The sequence below is a fragment of the Phacochoerus africanus genome, chromosome 3, assembly GCF_016906955.1.
Source record: "Phacochoerus africanus isolate WHEZ1 chromosome 3, ROS_Pafr_v1, whole genome shotgun sequence".
In the NCBI taxonomy this organism is placed as follows: Eukaryota; Metazoa; Chordata; class Mammalia; order Artiodactyla; family Suidae; genus Phacochoerus; species Phacochoerus africanus.
Window position 1 is genome coordinate 177,146,743 of NC_062546.1, and position 19,597 is coordinate 177,166,339.

A 19,597-nucleotide genomic window follows, 5' to 3' on the forward strand; every position below is an offset into this window, starting at 1 on the left:
TTTTCACTTGCATTCCAAAGCATGTCAAAATTGTTGCTTGCAGTTATGGGAAAATAATCTCCCCATTTTTATGGTTATATTTAGTACATATCTGGAAAGAATCATTTGATTTTGGAGTAGTAGAATCTAAAATTGTGGCACTGTTGTTTCCTGTGTTTTGTTCCTATATGGTAAAATTAGGAGAATTAGGGTCATTGAAACATTCATTTTTGTTCTGAAAACAAATGTCTCAAAATTAACTAATTATTCATCTTGTAACATCTTGATGTTGGTTTGAAGATGATTTTTAAGTTCTTCTATCTAGCACTAAAATTCAAGAGGAGTGTTTCCTGTTTGACCATGGAACATGAAGCATTGTTTTAGTCCTGGGCCTCCCAGAGCATCATTGAGAGGAAGCGTGTTTGGCCTGCAGAGCAGGAGAAGCAGCAGGCAGAGCAGCCTGGGCTAGAAGAAGTGGTGAAGTGGCAGGTGTGATCAATCTAGGCCAAGCAGGCCCCCACCCCTTGAGACATGAGGACCTGCATTTTTACTGGTGTCAACCAAAAAAGACTCTAATAGCTGAAAAGAAATAAAACTGCAGACACAAAAATACAGACTGTAAAACTCAACAGACTTGTTTCTGAGCATTTTCAAGATGGCCTTGAAGATGCCAATAATATGGGATAGAGAGAGGTTTGGAGCCAGCGGAAATCTGAGACCTTGAACATACAGGATAGGGAAACAAAACCCAGAAACGCCAGGGTACGTGTCTTAACTTGTTTCCTTTGTCCTCCATTAGGCCACTTCATCCATCATCCTCTGACGTGTGATCAGATGGTCTTTCTAGTCCCTGCTTAATTTCATTTTTGCCCCAAAGTCTCTTTTCTTTTGTCCCTTGCCAGAGTTAAATCTCTTACTTTCTATGTATCATTTGATGAACAAGTATTTTGGGGTGCTTTTTTTTTTTTTGCTTCAGGTTTTATCTCAAAATCTTTTTTTTTTTTTTGGTCAAATGACCTTGAGATTCGTATTTTCATTATTCTCAGTGTGAGTCCAAGCGAAGTTATATAACTTGTTTAGGTTTATACGTTGAGAAAGTGCTGAAGCTGGAGTCGTATTCAGGCCCACAGTTTCCCTGTTTGTGGTAAATGAATGGAGGGTAGGCCAGTGTTTGCCAAGGTTAGAGCACATACCTTTGTACATGAAAGGATTGATTTAGGTAAGACATGCGAGTCATTAAGTAACAGTGTGTCATATATTGAGTGTATCCGTCCTTTCCACTGCTTCTGAATAAGTTTCAGAGAAGATCTCATGTTGGTACTACTGGTCTTTAACACTATTCTAATATGCGTGGTGTCTTCTTTAGAGGGGAGACAGTCAACACAGTCCAGATAAAATTTCGCATGGATTGTTTCTGTTGTATTCATTTTTACAGTGGCCTCTTGTCTATTGCGGCTGCTATTGGCTTTCCATGTATAGTTATGATATGAAATTTACATTTTAATAATTTAATAAAAGTGGATTATTTGAAGAAGGGTATTAAGTAAATACCAGTAGAGGAATAATATTGATATTATTATTCAGATCATGGTGGTGGCACCCTAAGTCATTTGGAAAATGCTGAACTAGTCACTGAAGTTTGACACTGAAGTTTGGAATTACTACAAATGGCCTGACCAGTGAATGTCCACATAGTTGTGGGAGGCTACTTATGTTTCATGTGATCAGGAACTTTAAAACTATAAATAGACAGGTTGTGTTTTCCGTGGCTGAAAGGATGTGTGCGTCTGCGGAAAATGTGGGAGATCAGACTGGAAAGCGGTTAGGAATTGATCATGATGGGACTCATATTCTGTGCTAAAGGAATTTTCCAAAAATGGAATTTTCCAAAAATGGTGGTGATGCATTGAAAGATTTTAAGCATCTTATTAGATTTGAGTTTTGGCCTTATAGGGATGGTACCCCTCACACAGGATGCTCTTAAGCTTGGAGATGCTATAGAAAAGTCTGCTCACCTCTAGCTCATGTTCACTCATCAAATACTTCAGTCCATCTCCTCCAGGGATGGAGGGAGTAAGAGGGAGTGGGGAGATATGAAGTGCACATCAGTCGAGCTGCCTTCTCTGGAAGGAAAAGTCAGGAATGAGGATTAAATGAATTAGTCAGGAAGTATGGATATCTTTTTAAGAGAGCTATTAACTATTCGCTTTTTTTTTTTTTTTTTTTTTGGCCACGCCATGGCATATGGAAATTCCTAGGCTAGGGATGGAACCTGAGCCACAATAGTTACCCACGCTGCCGCAGTGACAACACTGGCTATTTAGCCCACTGCACCATGAGAGAACTCCATTAAGTGCATAACTCTGTTGACTGGATGCTGACATCAATTTTCTTGATGCAGGTTTCCAAAGAAAGATACAGGAATTAAAGAGTTGTATTAAAATTGGAAAACCATAATATTAAACTAAAGTGAGCATCAGAGAGACATCAGTGCTTCAGCAGCTGGAGACCATGAGCAGTGTGACAGCAATCCCTGGCTTTTTCTTCTTATTCTTCTGCTTTTTCCTTTTCCTTGTTTGGCTGCACCTGTGGCATATGAGTGTTCCTGGGCCAGGGATCGAATCCAAGCTGCATCTGTGACCTATGCCACAACTGTGGCAACACCAGATCCTTAATCTACTGTGCTGGGCTGAGGATGGAACTGGCAGTGTCACAGAGACAAGCCAGGTCACCAGTCCTCTGAGCTACAGCAGGAACTCCTTTTTTTTCCTTTTGGTAGGAGTCCATCCTATATATTCCATTCATATAAATCCATCCCTTTGGAGAGACCATAAACTCTCAAAATATGTCTCTCTACAATGCGTTGCTTCATCTTACTTGCACTAAAATGTAAATGTGAAATAAGTAGTTTTTTGAAGAACCAAGAATGTCATCAATAAAAATGTAAGTGTACTATTAATTTAATCATTTATTTTATATTTTTTGTTTATTTATTTATTTATTTTTTGCTTTTTAGGACTCCACCTGCAGCATATGGAAGTTCCCAGCCTAGGGGTAGAGTCTGAGCTACAGCTGCCGGCCTGTGCCACACCCACAGCAATGTGGGATCCAAACCTTGTCTGTGACCTACACCACAGTTCATGGCAACCTTGGATCCTTAACCCACTGAGTGAGGCCAGGGATGGAACCCACAGCCTCATGGACACTAGTAGGGTTTGATTCCTCTGAGCAATGGGAACTCCCTAATGACGTATCTTTATACTTGGAGGAGAGAAATTTCTTCCAGATTTACTTTTCTTGTAGTACATACATCTAAGCAATGTTTATAAAGTGGGAGTGATGAAATAAACAATCCAAGATTCAGTCTTAAAGCTGCCCAAAGCTTTTATTAAAGAGACTGAAATTGGAAATCAGGGCCAGTCACTCACTGAGACATTAGAAGTTATGTACTTATTTTTCCACAAGCAGTTACTCATTTTTTGGTAACTCCTTAAAAATAAGCACTAGAATTAAAAAAAATGCCCATGTTGGGGGGCATTTTAGGGGAGATTATTTTGTTCTTTAAGCAACCCTACAGAGAACTGATAACTGTGAGAGGTTAGAGTTTGCATTACAGATGTCAATGGATTTTAGGAAAATACAGGGCAATAGCCTTCCAGCCTGCCTGCCTGCCTTCCTCCCTCCCTCCCTCCCTCCCTTTCTCCTTCTCCCTTTCTTCCTCTCTCTCTCTTTCTGTTGGTGTTTGCCTGGTTTTAGATGTGTGTCATGGTTTACAGCACCACTGTATACCCAAGCTAAGGACTAATCTCTGAGGTCAACAAGAAGTTTGTGTATTTTTTTTTTCTCATGGGCTTACTCATCCTGTGAATAACGATCTAATGTGAATGACTGAGTAAGTAGTGGTCCTTGAGGAGACTGCATGCTACTTATAGTGCATTAAATGGAGAGACCGAGATTTTCAATTTTTTTCCTTATATGTGTTTTGTTCCATGTACCTATTAAAGGATAGCTCTGGGAACTCCGGCAGATGGACTAAGATGGTACTTCTAGTAAGTTCCTTTAGGAAAAATTTTAAAGTGATAAGTTAAAAAATCATATCCAGTGCACTTTATACAATATGAAAATAACCCTTTTCATACAACGAACAGACTACAAGCTTCTCAGTAATTCATTTCCGCCCATTTGTTGTTAAAGGAGGCTACATCCTGAAGCACAAGAGGGGAGGGTGAGAGGGATGACTGGTAAGGGAGGAATTTTAAGTAAACTGGATGAAATTTAGTCTCTAATCTTTGATGGAATTGCAAATACAAAATTGATTTTTCCCCGGAGGAAAATCTCTGTTCCATAATCCATCCCCCTCTTCTAAATTAGTCAGATATGGAACCTTGACTGAAATTCAGGCTCGAGCATTTACCCCTAAGTTATAATTGAATTCCAACTGATAAGAAGTGAGCTGTATATTTTGTCTTCATATTCATTATACAGATAATCAAATTACAAAATGGTTAAGTTATATATATTAATATATGTATTAAGATATATATATTTATGTATATCTACACACACAAAGCAAAAACATTTCTTATGTTCATGATACTGAAAAATAAGCCAACATATGGGGTGAGATGTGAGATATTCAGAAAATCTCTAAGAGCAGCTAATACAGAGCCTCCTTTGCTGCTCAGACAGAAAACAAAAGAGGAGAGAGTGTGTCAAAACAAAAACCCTTATAGATGCTGGAGTCTGGGTTGGAGGGTGTGATCTTTGGTCTGTTAGCCAAGTGGATCAGTCGAAGTATCCCATAATTAGGCAGGATCTGCCCACCTGGGCACAGGATGCCAAGGGCAGGCTCCTAAGCCTGGAGATGCTGTAGAAAAAGCCTGCTCACTGCAAGCTTTCAAAATAAAGAAAGATGGGATGAGTCAAGCAAACTCAGTACTCTTCCCACAATTACTCATCAAATTCAGTCCATCTCCTCCAGGGGTGGAGAGAGTTAAGTGGGAGTGGGGAGAACAGAAGCTGCCTTCCCTGGAGGGAAAAATCAGGAATGGGGAGAAAGGAACCCCCTCCTCCTCATTATGTAGCCAAAGGTGTAGATGATAATTGTAAGTGTAAGGAGAAAGTTTCATTTTATTTTATTTCATTTATTTTATTTACTTTTGCTTTTTGGGATCACACGTGTGGCATATTGAAGTTCCAAGTCTAGGGGTCAAATTGGAGCTGCAGCTGCCAGCTTACATCACAGCTCACGGCAATGCTGGATCCTTAACCCACTGAGTGAGGCCAGGGATGGAACCTGCTTCCTCATGGCTACTAGTTGGGTTCATAAACCACTGAGCTATGATGGGAACTCCCTAGGGAAAAGTTTATAACAGTAGACTTGCTTATACATAAATTTTGACTTCTCTCTCTGCTTATGTCTTTGTGATAGACACCTAGAAGTGAAGATTCTCTATTGAAGGGTGATGTGCTGACTTAGCTCAATATAAGTAAGGTTTACAGAGTGTACATTTCATTGCTCGTTTAACACATCTTGATTAAACATCAAGGATGTTATTGGCACTGTATGAGGCCATGGGGCTGAGAGGGTGGGGAAACAGACACCAATTTCTCCTTAACCTTAGGCGTAGTGGGGGAGGCAGACATTTAAATGGAACAAGTGCTATGGTGGGGCTAGGCTGTCAAGAATAGCTTTTGACAAAAAGTGACATTCAGCCTGAAACCTGGGAATGAGCTGTTCTAGTGAGAGTGAGATTGGGGAGGCAAAGGTGATTCTAGTAAGCGTATCCAAAATAGCCTGAGAAGCCAGAGGTTTCATGGCTGAAATTTTGAGTTTGTTGTTTTAATTCATCTGTGGCACTTTGAATAAATCTTTAAAAATGTAATTGAGAGGGAATATAATGTTTATATTTGCATTACTTTGAAACCACATTTGCATAAAATTTATTCTCTGTGTTACTGGCTTATGAATGGCTTTAGGCAAAATTTTCCCTCCAAGAAGGTTACTTGAGATATGCAAGGAACTCTCTAAATGATTTTCTCTTAGAATTATCTCTTCATTAAAATTTTTTGGAAACAGTTTCAGCAAAATGTGAATTGTTGTTTTTTATTCCATTTACCCAGTATCTAGTCATTTTTCCTTCTGCAAACTCAGGTGTTCTTTAGAGCAAGATCTTTTCTTTTATGTCATTATTGATTTGTTCTCTTTATAATTTTCTCCTGAAGGAGAAGTAATCTTTATAATGATCCTCAATTCCATGCCTTCCATATAGGCAGCCGTCCCTCATCACAGAAGTCTTTGTTCTTTATCCCTCCATTTGAATAAGATTCTCTTCAAGTGTCTTCTAACTTGCTAAATCCATTTTCCCACTCTGTTAGACCTAATATTTGCTGTTTCTAATACTGATTTTGAAACTTGGTTATAAATTTTCTTCTTTACAGTCTCTTCTCAGTCCATCCTGCTCTTTAAAACATTTCTTTTTCCATCTCAATCTGCTATTAACTCTATTTTATGGGCAGTTTGGTGCAGTGGTTAAGAGTCCATGCTATGCATCCAGGCTGCATGTGCCTCATTAGGGCTCTGCCACTTGCTGGCTGTGTGACCATGCATAACTAGTGTCAGCTCTGATTTTGATTCCTCATCTATAGAATGGGGACAGTAATATACCTGTCTCATAGAGCTTTTGTGAAGGATAAGCATCAATTTACCTAAAACATTTATAATAGTAAGTAGTCAATAACTTAGTTTCTAATTAACCTGTATTCTGTACTTTCCTAAATTATTTGTAATAATTTTTTTGAATTTCGTTCAACTGCTATTCATGTATCAATGTGTGTGTGTGTGTGCATGTGCACACGTGCGTGCATGCCCATGTGTGTGTATTTTGTTTACCTATCTTTTAAGGCAGCAAGTTCTATTAATCATAGTTTTTCTTAATTCTTTTTTTTTTGTCTTTCTCTCTTTTTAGGGCCACACCCATGGCATATGGAGGTTCCCAGGGTAGGGGTCTAATTGGAGCTGTAGCTGCCATCCTACACTAGGGCCACAGCAACATGGAATCTGAGCTGTGTCTGTGACCTACACTGCAGCTCATGGAAACGCTGGATCCTTAACCCACTGAGGGAGGCCAGGGATCAAACCTCTATCCTCATGGATGCCAGTCATATTTGTTAACCGCTGGGCCACAACAGGAACTCCAATTTTTCTTAATTCTTAATTCTTTCCATAATCCACTTAGTTATAAGCTGAGGGACTGATTGATTTGTTTCTACTTTATGTATTTATTTATTTATTTAAATTTTTAAAAGTTTTATTGAAGTATAGCTGATTTACAATGTTATGATAATTTCTGCTGTACAACAAAGTGATTCAGTTGATGTGTGTCTTTAATCAAGTTTCTGGGAATTTGTGGAATTTACTTAGTATGGTCTACTGACTTGAGTAGAGTCCCTGGTCATGGGCATTTTAATATAGATGGAACTTAAGGCTGGCTCATCTGAAGCCATTTCTAATTCTTCCTTTTCCAGGAATAGTGAATGACAAGTGACAATACCCAGCTAGCATTGCTTCGAAAACTCTGCCATCTTCAGCTTTTAGCACTTTACAGTAGTTACACAGCATCACTTCCAACTATTTTCACTCCCTGCTCCATTGTATTACCAGGGAGTATAATCTTAGGGAGCATGACTATAAGCATGAAATAAGTTTGGGCATTCATAAAGTAGCACTTGTATGATGGACAAGCAGCAGCTTCTCACCTTCTTACTGAAAAAGATTCTGTGGACATGAACCAGGTGTTGTAGTGGACAAGGATGAAGGAAAATCAACTCTCATGTTTTGTATCTTCTTATCCTCCTAAAAAGAAGACGTAAGATAGTGGTTATGAGTGATGTTAGCATCATGGTGGTATGTGGCACTCTCTTTGCCTTTCTCCTTCAGTCTACAACCAGTAGAAACATCCATAATTCAACAAAGATGCCTCTGCCCAACACAGCAGGGCACCAGAGTGTTCCACATCCCTTTATATCTAAAGGTGGGTGGATTGGAACACTTGGAGGCAGAACCAGGGGAACAGCAGAGGTGGTGCCTGTGAACCTGACAACCCTGGACGCAGCAGAGGTATCTGACACCCTGGCTTCCCATCACCACCCTACCCTTGGAGTAGTGGAGCCCGAGACCCTGGACATGGCAGAAGGGCTCACCATTCCAATGTTCCAGGCAGCGATGCCAGCAGCAGCAGGGCACTAATGACCCCAGAGGCACAAGCAGTGACAATCAGGGCAGTGGGTGACACCTTTCACAGGTGGTGGATGGTAGAAAGTGCTGATTCTCAAATATAACCAGAAGCGGTCAAGGTAAGAAACCAGAAACTTGTGCTGTAGCACCACCTACTGGGAAATGAGAGGCCTCTAATTACTAATCTGTTACAAAATCAAGTTACAAAAAAAAAAAAAAAGCTTCAGAGGAACAACTTACCGAGCTCCATGAAGAAACAACTTATGGAGCTCCATGAAGAACCACAGTAACACTGTATCAGCAAAAGAAAATGACGGTTCTCCAGAAATCAAGCTTAAAGTCACAGAGCATTGTGATCTAACTGATAGAGGATTCAAAATAGCTGTCATGAAGCAACTCAGTGAACTATAAAAAATAATAATAATAGAAAAGATTAATGAAACTAAGAGTTGGTTCTTTGAAAAGATAAAATTAACAAACCTTTAGCTAGACTCACTAAGAAAAAAGGAGGTTCTGATAAATAAAATCAGAAATGAAAAGAAATATAATGGATATCATAGAAATACAAAGAATTATAATAGAATATTATGAACAAGTATACACCAACAAATTGGACAATCTAAAATAAATGGACAAATTCTTAGAATCATACAACTTTCTAAGACTGAATCATAAAGAAATAAAGTTCATATAGACTGATCACTAGTAAGGAGATTGGGGCAGTAATCAAAACCTCTCAAAAATAAAAATTCCAGGACCAGATGGCTTCACAAGTGAATTCTACCAAACAATTAAAGATTGATTATCTATCATTCTCAAGCTCTTCCAAAATATTGAAGAGGAGAGAATGTTTCCTAACTCATTTTATGAGGATGATATTACCCTGATATCAAATCCAAACAAGGAAAATACACAAATAGAAAATTATAGGCCAATATCTCTGATTGCCATAGACACAAAAATCCTCAACAAAATATTAGCGAACTGTATTTACAAACTTAATACAATAATACATTTAAAGGATCAGATGTGTAATCAAGTGAGATTTATTCCAAGGATTCAAGGATGGTTCAATGGCTGCAAATAAATTATGATACACTACATTAACAAAGTAAAAGGTAAAAATCATATGATCATCTCAATAGTTGCAGAAAAGGCAATCAACAAGATTAATTTATGATAAAACTCAATAAAATCAGTATAAAAGGAGTGTACCTCAGCATAACAAAGTCCATATATGACAACATCTGACAACCATAGCTAACACCATACTCAAAGGCTGAAAGCTATCTCTGTAAGAGTAAGGCAAGGATGCCCACTCTTACCACTTTTATTCAACATAGTACTGGAAGTCCTAGCCAGAGCAGCTAAACAAGAAAAAGAAATAAAACACACTCAAATTAAAAAGTAAGAAGTCAAACTGATGCTGTTTGCAGATGACATGATTTTATATATAAAACCCTGAAGACTTACAAAAAATGGGTTAGAACTAATAAAAAAAATCAGTATATTTGCAGAGTAAAAAATCAATACACAAAAATCTGTTGCATATCTATACACTAACAGTCAACCAACAGAGAGAGAAATTAAGAAAACAATCCCATTTATAGTTGCAGCAGCAACAAAATACCTAGGAATAAATTTATCCAAGGAAATAGAAAAATGTGTAAACTGAAAACTATAAGACAGGCTGAAAGAAATCGAAGACTACACAAAGAAATAGAAAAATATTCTGTGCTCACAGACTGGAAGAATTAACATTATTAAAATGTCTATATTACCTAAAGCAATATACAGTCAGTGCAATCCCCATCAAAATCCCATGGACATTGTTCAGAGAATGAGAACGTAAAAATCCAAAAATTTGTATAGAGCCATAAAAGACTCCCAAATGGCCAAAGAAATCCAGAGGGAAAAGAACAAAGCTGAGGATGTCACAGTCTCTGATTTCAAACAATTTCAAGCATGGCTTTGGCAGAAAAACAGACACATAGATAAATGGAACAGAACTGAGAGACCAGCAATAAACTCACATATGTATGGACAGTTAATTTACAACAGAAGAGCAAAGAACATAAATGGAGAAATGATAGTCTCTTCAATAAATGGCATTGGGGAAACTGGACAGCCACATGGGGAAAAAAAAAAAAAAGGGCAAATATCTCACACAGCACACAAAAACCAACTCAAAATGGATGAGTTTGAAAATCAGACTCAAAACCATAAACTCCTAGAAGAAAACATGCAGTATGCTCTTAGCATTGGTCTTAGCAATATCTTTCTGGATCTGTCTCCTCAAGCAAGGGAAACAAAAGCAAAAATAAACAAACATGACTACATCAAACTAAAAAGCTTGTGCATAGCAAAGGAAATCATCAGCAGCAAAAAAGACAACCTACAAAATAGGAGAAGATATTTGCAAATGATATATCCAACAATGGGATTAATATCCAAAATATATAAAGACCTTGCATGATTCAACAACAAAAAAACAACTGATTAAAAAAATGGATAGAGGAGCTGAATACACATACATATGGCCAACAAACACATAAAAAGATGTTCAATATCACTAATTATTAAGGAAATGCAAATCAAAACCACAATGAGATATCAGTCTATGTCCATTAGAATGGCTATTATCAAAAAGACAAGAAATAAGTTGGAGAGGATATGGAGAAAAGGGGACTCATACACACTGTCGGTGGGAATGTGAATTGGTACTGTGGAAAACAGTATGGCGATTGCTCAGAAAATTAATAGAAATACCATATGATCCAGCTAATCCACTTCTGGGAATTCAAAGAATGCAAAGACATTAATTTGAAAAGATACATGTACCCCTATATTCATCACAGCATTTTTTACAATAGCCAAGATATGGAAACAACCTAAGTGCCCATTGATAGATGAATGGATATAGAAGATGTGATATCTCTAACATTTATCTCTCTATCTCTCTATCTATCTATCTCTCTATCTATCTATCTATCTATCTATCTATCTATCTATCTATCTATCGTCTAAATACGCATTGATATGTCTGTATATATTCCATACAGTGGAATATTATTCAGCCATAAAAAGGTGAAATCTTGCCATTTGTGACAACATCAATGGACCCTGAGGGTATTATGCTAACTGAAGTAAGTCAGATGGAGAAAAGCAAATATTGTATGATTTCACTTATATGTGGAATATAAAAACAATAGTCCCCCAAACAAAATAAATTAACAAACTAAACTAAATAAAAACAAACACCCAGATACAGAGAACAGAGTGTTTATCAGAGAGGAAGGGAGTGGGGAGGACCAAATGGATAAAGGGAATGGATGGAAACTAACTTTTGGTGGAGGGCATGCTGAGTATATACAGAAACCAAAATATAATGTTGTAGACGTGAAGCACATAATGTTGGAATTCCCTTTGTGGCTCAGTGGTTAATGAAACCCACTAGGATCTATGAGAATGCAAGTTTGATCCCTGGCCTTGCTCAGTGGATTAAGGACCTGGCATTGCTCTCAGCTGTGGTATAAGTCACAGATGCAGCTCTGATCCCGAGTTGCTATGGCTGTGGCAGACCAGCGTCGGTACCTACAATTTGATCCCAGCCTGGGAACTTCCATATGCTGCAGGCGCAGCCCTAAAAAGCAAAAAAAAAAAAAAAAAAAAGTAGTGTTATGAACCAATGTTATCTCAATAAATTAAAAAATTAAATTTAATTGAAAAACTAAGATAGTGCTTAAGAATTCACAATATAGACTCACATAGACCTGGTTGAAATTCCTGCTGATAGCTGGGTAGCCCAGGTCAAAACAGTTAATCATTTTGAGCTGGAGTTTCTTCATTCATTCATAATGAATGGGCATAATGAAAATGCCTGTCCCATTTTTATGTGAGCATTTAAATTAGAGAGTGTTCAATAACTAGCGGCTCTTATTAGCCTGAAAACATCCTTCCACAATTTCACAGCACAGCTCTGTCCTTCCTCTAGGGTACAGGGCTCAAGACCCAGCCCCCAGTTCTTGTAGGAAGTTATGAAATTGGTAAGAGATGTCCATGGGGTAGTCAGTGGTGGGATGGCAAAAAAGGTGGTGGAGGTTAAGGGCTGATGCAAATGATCACCTGGATTAGGGAATGGGGCATGTAAATCACCCAGTAAACCAAAATCTCTAGATTCCAGAAGTGACTGAAAATTCTGAAAGACAAATTATTCCCAGGAATGCAGAGTTGATTGGGCTATTGCTTTGGCATTAACACAAACCCACTTCTGGCAATCCACATTTCCATTATTCCTAAGTACTAGCACTTTCTAGACTGTAGACATCTCACTAGATGAAAGGACGCAAGGGCTTCAGGCTCCTACATCCCTATGATCCCTGACATGGTGATCTTTCCTTCTTCATTTCAGACCTCTTCACTGATCTCTGAGGCCCCTGGACATAAAGTGGCTTTTCATACGGGTACCCACCCCTTAGTCTCCTGAAAGCTAGAATTTGATTTTCTCTGATCCTTCCCACACCTCTAACCTGTCAAATTCAACAGTATCTTACCAGGCTCTTTAAAAAAAAATCTTATATACTTCACCCAACACTTTTCAAAGGTCCTAAGAGAGACAGCATCCCCCAAACAACCCTATTCTTCTTCTCTCTAAAATAGATACAGAAGTTGGGAATTCAATTCAAAGGGGCAGTTAGTTACATTTATATAATAACTATTATCCTTTATGTGGCCAGTCTGCCACAGAGCTTCATATGAAATTTGGTTTGCAAATCCCTTGTGGATTCTGGCGGATCATCCTTTGGTATTTCTAGTTTCTAGCATTGTTGAAAACATTTTTTATCTCTTTGTGTTTTTATAAGGGCACATCTAGAATCACTATAGGTAATTTTTAGTCTTTGAATACAAAGTTGTTTAATTTATGTAAATTTTTACAAACAACTTGAAGACTAACTTAATTCTTTGTAATATTATCTGTTTTTTTTTTTTCCAGCTGAATTTTATTCTGTTTCTGAATACAGTTAGAGTTCTGGCTACCAAAATTTGGGAGACCAATGCAGTTGGGCATGACACAAGAAAACAATACAGGTAATTCCAAGACAGACATCAATCAGAGGAAATATTTTGGGTAACTATGTAGAATAAATAACAGATATCGATTGGTCTGAAATGTCTCTGAGAGATTAAATTTGTGAATGAGTATTTTTGCTTGGTTTAAATGTGCTATTTATCAGAAAAGTGTATGTATTTTAGGAAAAAGGAAATAACAAATCTTCTTAATGTGCTTAAATTCTAAGTATATATATATATATTAATCTGTTCTTAGCAGTCAGGGCTTTACCATAAACTATGTAACCTTCCAGAAAATCTCTCATTGATGATCTTGGCAGGCAATTTTATCTGCATTCCTGAAATAATATGTCATAACTGAAAAAAAAGCAAGAATGTGGTTTTGCTGTATTGTTTCTATCACGTATCTAAAAAATATCTGAAAATTTATATCAAAATTTCTATCAAATCCTCTGCTTCTGTGTCTCTTACAAGGATGTAATTGAGATGTCAGTTGGTTGGACTGAGGAAGAACCCACTCTTAAGCTCCCACGATTGTGGGCAGGATTCAAGTTCTTGCTGGCTATTGGCCAGATGCCACCTCGCTCCTTACCACCTCTCAGTAGATCATCTCACAATGTGGCAACTTGCTTCACTGAACCAAACAAGGGAGAGCATCTGCTAGTAAACAACGTTACAATCTTAGGCAACATAGTCACAGAAGTGGCATCCTGCTATCTTTGCCATAATGGACGGGTTAGATTGAAGTTCCAGGTCCTGCCCACGCTCAAGTTGAGAGGATTAGCAAGGATGGAACTATCAGGAGGTGGGGATCATTGGAACCATGTCAGAGTCAGTTGATTACATTGGAAACTGGGATTCCTCTAAATACACAGGAAAATGTATATGAAGAGGCATTAAAGGAAATAAAGTCAATTTGTTTAGTTGGCGAAAAACAAACAAACATAACAAGCAAACCTAGAACTATAGATAACTTGAGATAGAGTGTGTGACAGGGAATATTTAGGGAAGGCAAAAGGTGTTGACCCCATGTAGCTCATGAGAAAATATGAAATGATAAATGAAGATCCAAGTGTAAGAAGAGACCAGGGAGTGGTTGATGCTGAGATGAACAAAAAAGCCAAGAAGCTGCCTACGAAAGTAAAGACAGTTTCAAGTCTCAAACACAGAAGTTAAAGAAGACTTAGGACAGAAGAAAAAAAAAAAAGGAATTTTACAATTTTATGAAAATGGTATTTAAGCAAGAAGAATGGAGATGAGATTTGTGAGATTTAGGGGATAATAATCATGGCAAGTGAAAATAAACTACCTGATTTAGAAGAGAAGTGACAGGAAGAAGAGGGAGGAAGAGGAAAACTAGTAGAAACAGTGGGATCCCATGAGATGGGGAAGTGGCAGCCCTGTCTCAGGCTGTCTCTACTGAAAGGCACTCCATGTTGATTAATTAAAAGGATTCCATTCCCTTCCAGGAAACTTGCCAAATCAACACTGGTGCTGGTGCTGGTCTTTGGAGTGCATTACATCGTGTTTGTGTGCCTGCCCCACTCCTTTGCTGGGCTTGGGTGGGAGATCCGGATGCACTGTGAGCTCTTTTTCAACTCCTTTCAGGTAGAGGGCACCATTGAGTAATTTGATTCCTATATTTCTGTCCCCCCACAAACCTTATTTCTCTGCCCTGCTTTCTGGATTTCAGGCATCTGTTTCCTAAGGGCCAGAAAAGGGGCTGTTCTCTGGTGTGTAGGCTTTTCCATCTTGCAAAGGTCAGGTTAACCTCTGACTGCAGCAGGACCTGTTTCCACAGATAAGCCTGGGCCTTGAGACGAGAAAGCATGCTGTTGTAAAGTATAAATATACAGAGCAAGTGTGTGTGTGTGTGTGTGTGTGTGAAGTACATGGAAGCAAAAGAAGGGATAACAGGGGAGAGGAAAAAGGGAAAGGGAGACAAAAAGGAGGCAGAGCTTTTGCTTCCACACAATCCACACATTTGATCTCATTTGAAAACATGATTCCTGGAGTTCCCGTCGTGGCTCAGTGAAAGCAAATCTGACTAGCATCCATGAGGATGCAGGTTCAATCCCTGGCCTTGCTCAGTGGGTTAAGGATCTGGTGTTGCTGTGAGCTGTGGTGCAGGTCGCAGACTCCACTCGGATCTTGTGTTGCTGTGGCTGTGGTGTAAACCAGTAGTTACAGCTCCAATTTGACCTCTAGCCTGGGAACTTCCATATGCCTTGGGTGTGACTGTAAAAAGAAAAAAAAAAAAAACCCAAAACCAAAACAGAAAAACCTATGATTCCCATCATGCCTCACATGGTTGGGTAGGATACCTCCTAATTCTTCTTCCTGCTACTCACTTGGCGCCACCTCCTGCCTCCAATCTACTCTCCATGCAATAGTCCGAAGAATCTTACAACTAAATCTGACCATGTCACTTATCTGCCGAAAGTAGCCAGAGACTTCCCATTGCAGTCAGAATAAAATCCAAATTCTGTTTCCTGGTGTGCACAGCCCTACGTGGCAGGGATCCTGCCCAACCGTGACCTCACCTCACACCATGTTCCCCCTGCCCACTAAGTGTGAGCCACACTAATGCTTCTACAATTTCTGTTCCTCAAGCTCATTCCCACTCCAACTCATTCCTGGCTGTTCCCTTTGCCTGGAATGATCTTCCCTCTACTAGTCACATGGCCCAGCTTCTGCTCATTCAAACCGGCTTAATTATCACCCCTTCAGAGAGGTCTTCATTGACTTCCCCCTTTGATAGATGGTATCCATTTTTCTCTTCCAACACCATTTGTCTTGCCTGCATAGCCTTTATCTTATCATTTTAGATTTTTCTCCTGTGGCTATTTGTTTATATTTTATCCTTCTGTATTTCCTTCTAGAATGTAAGCTCTAAGAACAGGGACCTTGTCTATCTTGATTAAATTGTTTCCATCTGTCGTGTCCTGCAATAAATGTTTCTGAATGAGTGAGAAAAAGATTTCTTTTTGTTTTCACCATGTAATACCCTATGTCTGTAGTTTCTAGCATTCATAGTGTGTAAATTTCACTTACGAACTAGGGGATGTTCTGTGATCCTTGAGTGGTAACACATGAAATGAATGTAATTGAAAACAGTTCTTTGTGCATGTTGGAGTGTTTTATTCAGTTATTTGCTTCAGTTGATACAAAGGAGAGATCTCAGACAATTTTCATGTATATTTAAGGATTTGGAAATATTAGGAGAGGATAATTTGTATACTTTTCTGGAGAAGTCATTTGGAAAAAAACCCCCCAATTTTTCAACTTATGCGGTTTGGCACAAGATACTTTAGTGTTGTGAGCTTCATAATTAAATAAATTAAAACATTCTGTTGTCTTCTCAGGGTTTCTTTGTGTCCATCATCTACTGCTACTGCAATGGAGAGGTAAGTTTGAAGGAACCCTGGACCTCCTGCATGTCTAGCTCTGAATAAGCCTATAAATGGCCATCACAATGTAACCTGAAGCTCTTTAGGATCTTAGGGGTTGTAGGACAGAATGAGTAGGGAGATGGGAGATGTTTTCATCATAAATTATTTTGAGAAAGCAAGAATTGTTGTAACAAACTAAGGTCTTTCTTTTCCAACACTTTTCAATGTCAATTCAGTTGCCAACCTTGAGGTCAAGAAAACAATTTATTAGAATGCAATGGATACTTGGAAGGACAGTGAACTTCATAGTCCAGTCAATGCTTAAACTTATCTTTAATTTCAAGGTCTATAAGAAATTCAAATATACTTTCCCTGGGAATACTCCATTAGAACATTTTGACATTTTTTAAAACTACACAATGGTGATGGGGACAGTTTTAGTTCATTTAGGAGTTGGCTGGAGAAAAATAATGGGACTGTTTTTTCTGGTGACATCAGCTTACCAGGTTTCCACTGCTTCTCATGGAACTTTCAAAGAAGGTCCCTTCTGGAAAGTTGAAATAGCAGTAGAGTTGAATCTTCAGTAGCAAGAATGGAAACAAGAGTTCCACGCTACTAAGAATGCCCTTGCAGTGCCTGTCTTTCATTGTCTGATCCTTTTCACATTTTCCGTCCTTCATTATGCCTACGCAGTGTGATGGGTATTACAGTTACATTCCACAGCCCCAGCAGGCATTATTTATCCCTTTTTCTCCCTTAACCTGGAGTCTCTTTTTCCTCTCCTATAAGTCAGATATTTGTATTGGCTGCATTTCAACTTCTGTTAAGGTATTAACCTTGGACTAATCCCTTTGCCACTCTCTAAGCCTCAGTTTGCTCATCTTCAGTAATAACACCTCTCAGGAAGGCTTTTGGAGGTTGGAGAGAATATACAGTTGACCCTTGAACAACACAGGTTTGGGCTTGCACAGTCTACGACATATATGAAGATTTTTTTTCACTAAGTACCCACTGCAGTACCGTTAACATCTGGGATTGGCTGAATCCACCGATGTGGAAGCCCAGATACAGAAGGCCAACTGTGAAGTCATGGGATTTTCTGGTGCATGCAGGAGGCACCCCTTACTCCTGCGCTGTTCAAGGGTATTGCCTATGTAAAGTCTCTGGCACACAGTGGAACCTTAGTGATTATTACTATCCTTGAAATTAGGGCAGACATGAATCTAAAAAGGTTGCAGCAGCGTGCCTGATGGTTCCTGATGTGGTTCTTGTGGTTTAGGTTCAGTCTGAGGTAAAGAAGATGTGGAGTCGGTGGAATCTCTCTGTGGACTGGAAAAGGACGCCCCCATGCGGCGGCCACAGATACGGCTCCGTGCTCACCACCCTGACTCACAGCACCAGCAGCCAGTCGCAGATGGCGGCCAGCACGCGCTCGGTGCTCATCTCTGGCAAAGCAGCCAAGACGGCTGGCCCTCAGCCGGACAGCCATGTGACTTTACCCGGCTACGTCTGGAGTAACTCAGAGCAGGACTGCCTGCCACACTTGATCCATGAGGAGGCCCAGGAAAGTAACGGGAGGCAGGGAGATGAGATTCCAATGGAGGAATCTTCCCGGCGATTAGACTTTAATCTGGACCCTGAAGGAGGCAAAGGAGAGACGGAGGATGCCCTGTGAATCGGCGTCTGTGTCTTTAAAGAGCTCGCCTCTCTGGTGGTGGTGGAGGAACTTGGTCAGCATCCCTCTGCTTGAGCCCCAAAGCTGAACATTCAGGGCTCAAGTGTGCGGAGTTTTCAGGCTCCATCAGTTGGCTCCTGTAAATAACTAAAACCACAAAGCAGATGTGTCAGTGGAGTAATTTATTACCTTATTTTGGCATCACATTCTCTTTGGAATTGATGTGTGGTACTTTCTCTGTGATATTTATTGTTCTCCTTTTGGTAGAAAAACACTTCTGCTGCTTGGCTCTAGTTTTCTCTCATAAGTACTGCTCTACATATGATAGAGGTCATTTAAGATGCATCCTTTTTCTTTAAACAAATTATTATTCTTGTTCTCACTGTAAGGCACTTTTGTCATTGCAGTCATTTCGCCTGTGCATCAGAGCAATTAGGGTCTGAAAATGTACACTGAAAATTAAAGATTTTGGAACTAGTACATACTGGAAAATAAGTTGGCTGGACTTTGTTAAAATAATTAATGTGTGAGAAACTTGTTTCTTTCTAGGAAAAAGGAAAATTACTCAAAAAATACTGCACACATTCCTCCTTTTGAATGTCCCCTCTGTGACCAGCTGAATCTCAAGTCTTCACTCTTCTGTAAACCTTTATATATCACAGGATTTTCTTAGTCAGTGATCTTGTGTCTGCAAACTGATTTTGTTTGTAATCATTTGTCATGATGGTAAGTCACACTGCATCTATGCTTTTTTCTTCTATGTTCTATTGCCATATTCCAAATAGCATGTGGGATAAATTAAAAGTAGGTTTTAAGAATACATTTTGGCCACTTAAAATAATTCTGCCAGCAACTAAATTGTTTTTGAGACTCAACCAAATATCGCTTCTCTAAATCTGTGGAGATCAGCATGTATCCCTAGAATTTCACTGAGCTTGAAATTTCGGTATATTGTGGTAGTAAAATATTTATTGAGCGCATGTTAGGTACCTAGCATCCTGCTAGGTTTTACAAGCATTAACTTATTTAATCCTCACCACAAACATGGAGTAAGTTTTATCACTGTCCCCCTTTTTACAGATGACCATGTGACTCACAGAAATGGAGTAACAAAGTCACACAGCTAGTCATCTAGAGAATATGGTTTTAGACACAGATCTACTGACTTCGATGGTTCTTAATCATTATGCCATCTATATATATATATGTCGTTCATTCACCAAAAAATTCAATGAATTCCTTCTG

General features: G+C 39.0%; 1 protein-coding gene across 2 annotated transcripts in view; it reads left to right on the forward strand.

Moving 5' to 3' along the window:
• The window catches only part of PTH2R (parathyroid hormone 2 receptor), an 88,213-nt gene extending 69,509 nt beyond the window's left edge, over window positions 1-18,704 (forward strand). Inside the window, exons 10-13 of one of the 2 annotated variants that reach the window (XM_047770479.1) lie at window positions 13,209-13,303; window positions 14,755-14,893; window positions 16,651-16,692; window positions 17,957-18,704. In XM_047770479.1, coding sequence (XP_047626435.1) covers window positions 13,209-13,303; window positions 14,755-14,893; window positions 16,651-16,692; window positions 17,957-18,352 — 672 coding nt within the window. In that variant the 3' untranslated portion in view covers window positions 18,353-18,704. The remainder of the gene's footprint in view (window positions 1-13,208; window positions 13,304-14,754; window positions 14,894-16,650; window positions 16,693-17,956) is intronic. The other variant, XM_047770480.1, reaches the window with a different exon arrangement.
• The last annotated feature ends 893 nt before the right edge of the window (window positions 18,705-19,597 follow it).